The sequence below is a fragment of the Acanthisitta chloris genome, unplaced genomic scaffold (genome assembly GCF_000695815.1).
Source record: "Acanthisitta chloris isolate BGI_N310 unplaced genomic scaffold, ASM69581v1 scaffold25677, whole genome shotgun sequence".
NCBI lineage: Eukaryota > Metazoa > Chordata > Aves > Passeriformes > Acanthisittidae > Acanthisitta > Acanthisitta chloris.
In genome coordinates this window covers 20,193-25,086 of record NW_008681362.1, presented here as the reverse complement: position 1 = coordinate 25,086, position 4,894 = coordinate 20,193, and the positions used below count along the sequence as shown (strand labels likewise).

The 4,894-nt window shown below is 43.4% G+C and overlaps 1 protein-coding gene across 1 annotated transcript in view; it reads left to right on the top strand.

Annotated features, from left to right (window-relative positions):
• ABCC1 (ATP-binding cassette, sub-family C (CFTR/MRP), member 1) overlaps positions 1 to 4,894 on the top strand; it is a gene marked incomplete at its 5' end in the record, with an annotated part of 33,899 nt that extends 29,005 nt beyond the window's left edge. Inside the window, 5 exons of the mRNA XM_009078093.1 lie at positions 140 to 286; positions 1,449 to 1,607; positions 2,796 to 2,962; positions 3,633 to 3,827; positions 4,593 to 4,894. Coding sequence (XP_009076341.1) covers positions 140 to 286; positions 1,449 to 1,607; positions 2,796 to 2,962; positions 3,633 to 3,827; positions 4,593 to 4,701 — 777 coding nt within the window. The remainder of the gene's footprint in view (positions 1 to 139; positions 287 to 1,448; positions 1,608 to 2,795; positions 2,963 to 3,632; positions 3,828 to 4,592) is intronic.

The window sequence follows — 4,894 nt, the reverse complement described above, 5'->3', positions numbered from 1 at the left end:
TTTCCCTCCCTTCTCATCACCATCACAGTTCCTTTGGCAAAATACACACTAAGAAGGACTTAACTGCATTCTTTGAGTCCTCTGAGCCCATGTTGGTTGAAGGAGGAGCTGATCAGGTCTGTTTGTGTGGTTCTTCCAGGCCGAATGGAGTATTGAGCAAGCTGCCCCAGCGAGTACCTGGCCCGAGGAAGGGAAGGTCGAGTTTCGAGGCTATGGGTTACGTTACCGCGAAGACCTGGATTTGGTTCTGAAAAACATAAATGTTACCATAAATGGGGGTGAAAAGGTAATGAATCTGAATTTATAGTAGTGTTACAGTTTATAAGTCTGCATGCATCAGCCAAAGAGAGTTCTAGACTTGTTCTGTAACGTGTCTGGAGTCCTTAAGAACTAGAAAAGCTTCTGTAGAATCAGCCTTAGTTGTGGGCTCTCAGCCTCTGCAAGGTGTGTTGTGCATGATGGGTAATAATAAAGACAAGCTTTTCTGTGGGGCTGCCAAGTACCTTTTGGTCTGGTTTCCTGAGGAGGTGAGGTTTGTGCTACCTTCTCTCCCTTCCCAGGAAATGTGGCTTATTTATTTGCTGTAAGCAAAGAGGAGCAGGTTGCAGAGAGAGTAACTATGATCTTGAGAAAATAGGCTGCAATAGAGGGGGTAGGGAAGCCTGATGTGGTTGAGGCAGAAGTTGCAAGGTGAGACTGCAGGAAAAAATGGGACTAGAGAGTAAATCCTCTGGATCTGACCAAACTGATGGTGGTTTGTGTCTCTCCTGCTGCTTCCTCACCACTGTGCTCCCACACATCCCACCCTAGTCCTGTGTGTCCTGCAGGACAGATCCACTATCCAGAGTCCTTATTTGTGGCAGCCAACTAGGCATTTCTTTTCTCCTGAGTACACATTTTCTACCTACAAATATGGGTAGAATGCCACCTCAGGAGTGGTTAGAATGGGCAGATGGCAAGAGGTATATCAGCCAACCAAAGCAGCAATCTTTTATATTTGCTTCTAAAAAGGGAAAGAATTGATCAAGGCTTCAGTCAAACTAGGAGGCAAAACATACAGTGTGAAACTCAGTGCTTTTGGTATGATTTTGGTATAAATTCCAACAAGATAAATGTTAAGTCAGCAATTATAACTTGGAAGCATGAACCAAGCAGGGGGTTATGAAAACCTTGACCTGCTTTACCCAGTTGCATCTGCCTTTCTAGAGAAACAGGAAACTTCTGTGATTAGATTGCAAAATTTGGGACAGCTTTTTGTTCTTGGTTTTTTTTATCTCCAATGATTTTTCTTCCCCTTTGTTCAGCCTCAGTTTGTTACCCTGTTTTGGGGTGTGGATAGCCCAACAAATAGGACAACCTTCTGAAAACCTGTGAGTTTCAGGTAGAAGTCCTTGGAAATGCTTTAACTCTTTCTTGTAGTAAGTTGTTCCTGTATTTCTTGCCAACAGATTGGAATAGTTGGAAGAACAGGAGCTGGAAAATCTTCACTTACTCTAGGTTTGTTTCGGATTAATGAAGCAGCTGAAGGAGAAATTATTATTGATGGAGTTAATATTGCAAAGATAGGGCTCCATGACTTGAGGTTCAAGATCACAATCATCCCTCAGGTAGGTGTGAAATCCTGCCACTAGAAGAATTCATTGTGCAGCAGTGCTGTTTGCATAATATCCTGGAGAGAAAGTAGTCATTCCTTCTCTGATGTATAGCCATGAAATTGAGTTATTTCAGCTTGTTCTTTCATGGACTTGAAACCAAACTTTTTTTCCTAGACTTGCTTCAGTTTGCCTGTGCTGGGTAAGAAATAGGAGCTTGGCTGTGTCTGAGTTGTGGTGTGGAAGCAAAAAAACCTCAGCCCTTGGACTGAGGGGCTTTGCTAGCACTGATCACTTGAATGCTACAGCCAGCTAAACCTGAGTGGGGAGGGCTGATCCAGCTGCACACCTGATCAGGGTCCCTTAATGAACTGGGACCAGTGTAGTATGCAGTGCTGTTCACCCACAGAAACCTGTACATAACCATCCCAGTCTAGCCCAGCAGCTGTGGGTTTAATAGTCCAAAACATTTGGATATGTGGCTTCATGAGCACTGGGCTTAATCTCAACTGTTGTTGTTTAGATAAAATGTGATGTTCTAAATCACCATTGCAGCACACTGGCAAAAACTAGTGAGCTCACTGTAAAAGACTTTCTGCACCACTTCTTTTGGAGCTTTACTTTCTCCTTTTGCTCACTTTGCATCAGCCTGACACTACTAGGTCAAAAGTATTTTCAAAGTAGTGTTTCTTCATGTCTGAGGAAAAAAAAAAGGGTCCATTAATTTAATTGATATTGCAGCTGAAGAGTTTTGAAGTATTTTACAGATGGTGTAATTTCCTAAGAAGTGAAATGAGGACCTAGTAGTCCCTGCTGACAGCAGGTGGAGCAGGGAGGGCCTGTCCTTTAATTTAGTAGTCCAGTAAAAACAGAGTTGGCTGAGGTTTGTTTTTTTTTTTTGGTTTGTTTGGGATGGGGTTTTTTTGTTGGTTTTTTTTTTCCCCCTGAATTCATGAGTTACTGACTCATGGAAAGGTCTGGAGTGCCAGAATCTGCAGAGGACAGAGCTCAGGCCCCCAAGAGGCATAAGAAGTAACAGTGAGGCAGAATAACTTGTTAATGGAAAAAAAATGAGGCCTCGCTCCTAAGTTCAGTATGTTAATTTGCTTGCAGCTGCATCTGTACATGTTGTTTTCCTTTCATTATTTAAGAAATGCTTTTGATGTTCTGTGTACATGGTCAGTTACCTTTTTCTGTGCCCAGGATCCAATATTGTTTTCTGGCTCGCTGCGAATGAACCTTGATCCTTTTGACCAACACTCCGATGAAGACATTTGGAGATCTTTGGAATTGGCTCACCTGAAAAACTTTGTATCATCCCTTCCTGATAAGCTGAACCATGAGTGTGCTGAAGGTGGTGAGAACCTCAGGTATGTCAAAGAACTGTGCTTGTGAAAACTGCCTGAAAGATGAGAACGGGGAGGTGTGTGTGTGCCCTCCCATCTGCAGCTGTACTTTCCATTTCCAGAAACCTTTCAGCTCACTGGGGACAGCATATAGTCAGACCCCAGCAAAGAAATGCAGCGTGGGACTTCCCCCTAGTCCCATATGAGAATCTGGGGAAGGAGTTGGAGAATTCTTAATGCATGACTAGGCAATCCACCAACTGGGTGTTATTCAATGTGTTTTAAACTCTTGAGTTTGGGAATTGAAAGTGATTTAAGAAATCATTGGAATGCTGTGTGGTTTGGCAGCTTGGGCAGTTTTTCTGAGGAAGTTGTTTACTTGCTTTTTGCACCATAACACGAATATGTATATTCAGTCTGTAGAAACCATTTCAAGTCCAGTCCTCACCACTGCACTGATTCAGTGAACCAGTCTGACACAGTTATGCTGAAGCCACTTGTAATGTATTCTCCTACTGCACTGCCAGGACTTCATTTGAGAGGCATGTAGTTTCAGATGCTGTTAGCTATTCTGCAGGGAAGTAGTTAGACCAACCTTATCTTCAGAACAAGGAACTTAGGTTTCAAAATGAATACTAATGAATACTGCAAACTTGTTCTGACTTTTTTCCCCCCTCCCCTCCCATCTGTGCAGTGTGGGACAGCGCCAGCTGGTGTGCCTGGCACGAGCTTTGCTCAGGAAATCCAAAATCCTGGTTCTGGATGAAGCCACAGCTGCTGTTGATCTTGAAACAGATAAGCTTATACAGTCAACAATAAAGTCTCAATTTGAAGAATGTACTGTATTAACTATAGCACATCGTCTGAACACGATCATGGACTACACGAGGTAAAGTAATGGTGCTTTTCTCCTGACAAATGTGTCACCTGCATTTGTGCTCTGCTGAAATGGGGATCTTTGCATTGGCGAGATGTTTATCAGTTCATTTTTAGCCACCTCCCCACATTGCTGCTGGAATCCCTGTTTTCATGGGTGGGGTGTGTGTGTTCTGGCTCGTGGTGGCTGTGCTTGGCCTGGAGAGCTCCTCTCTGTCACACTGCTTTGTGCTGCTCCTGTCCAGGCAAACCAGGAAGAGGAGGCAGGAAAGGATGGGAGTCTGTTCCTGGGTCTTGCCCTAATTTAGGCACAGACAGCATAAGGAGCCAGAGGGGCAGATCCTGCCCTCTGAAGTTTGACATTTCACTTTCCATCACTTGGTTGTAGTTCATACAGCTTTTATCACGCTCAGCTGCCTTGCTGAGGTGTGGTTGAGAGCCAAGTTGTCACATAATTTCAATTTTAAGCTCTCTTGTCTTTTTTTTTATCACAGAATGGCAGAGAGCCAAGTGACCAGTGCTAAGATTTTTGTGTACTTTTGTAGACCTCTCTCTGTGCTGTCAGTAGTGAAAGATCAGAGACAGGAGCATTGCCCATGCCAACCCCAGGACATTGAGAACCTCAGTCTCTTCATACAATCTGGACTGGTTTTGCTTCCATATAATGGCTACACTACAGTCACTTTCTGTCTGTACTCATATATCTGTGTTCATTGGCTTTCTGAATCTCCTTGTGACCATGTTTTCTTATTTTCTTTTTCTCCCTCTTGTTTTACAGAGTTTTAGTCCTGGAGAGAGGAGAAGTGGTGGAGTGTGGTAGCCCAGATCACCTACTTCAGGAAAAAGGCATTTTCTATAGCATGGCCAAAGATTCAGGCTTGGTGTAGCATTTGAACTTGGTTAGTTCCTGTGGGGAAGAGGGAGATGATACATTTGGAGAACTGACTTCTGCTGAGCTGGGGTGAACCATACAGCTCAGTTTCAGACCCAGTGAAGTCAGCCAGAGCTTGGCAATGGAAGTAACATAAAAATGCAATTTTTTCTTTTTTTTTTTTCTTTCTCCTTAGTATTGATTTTAGC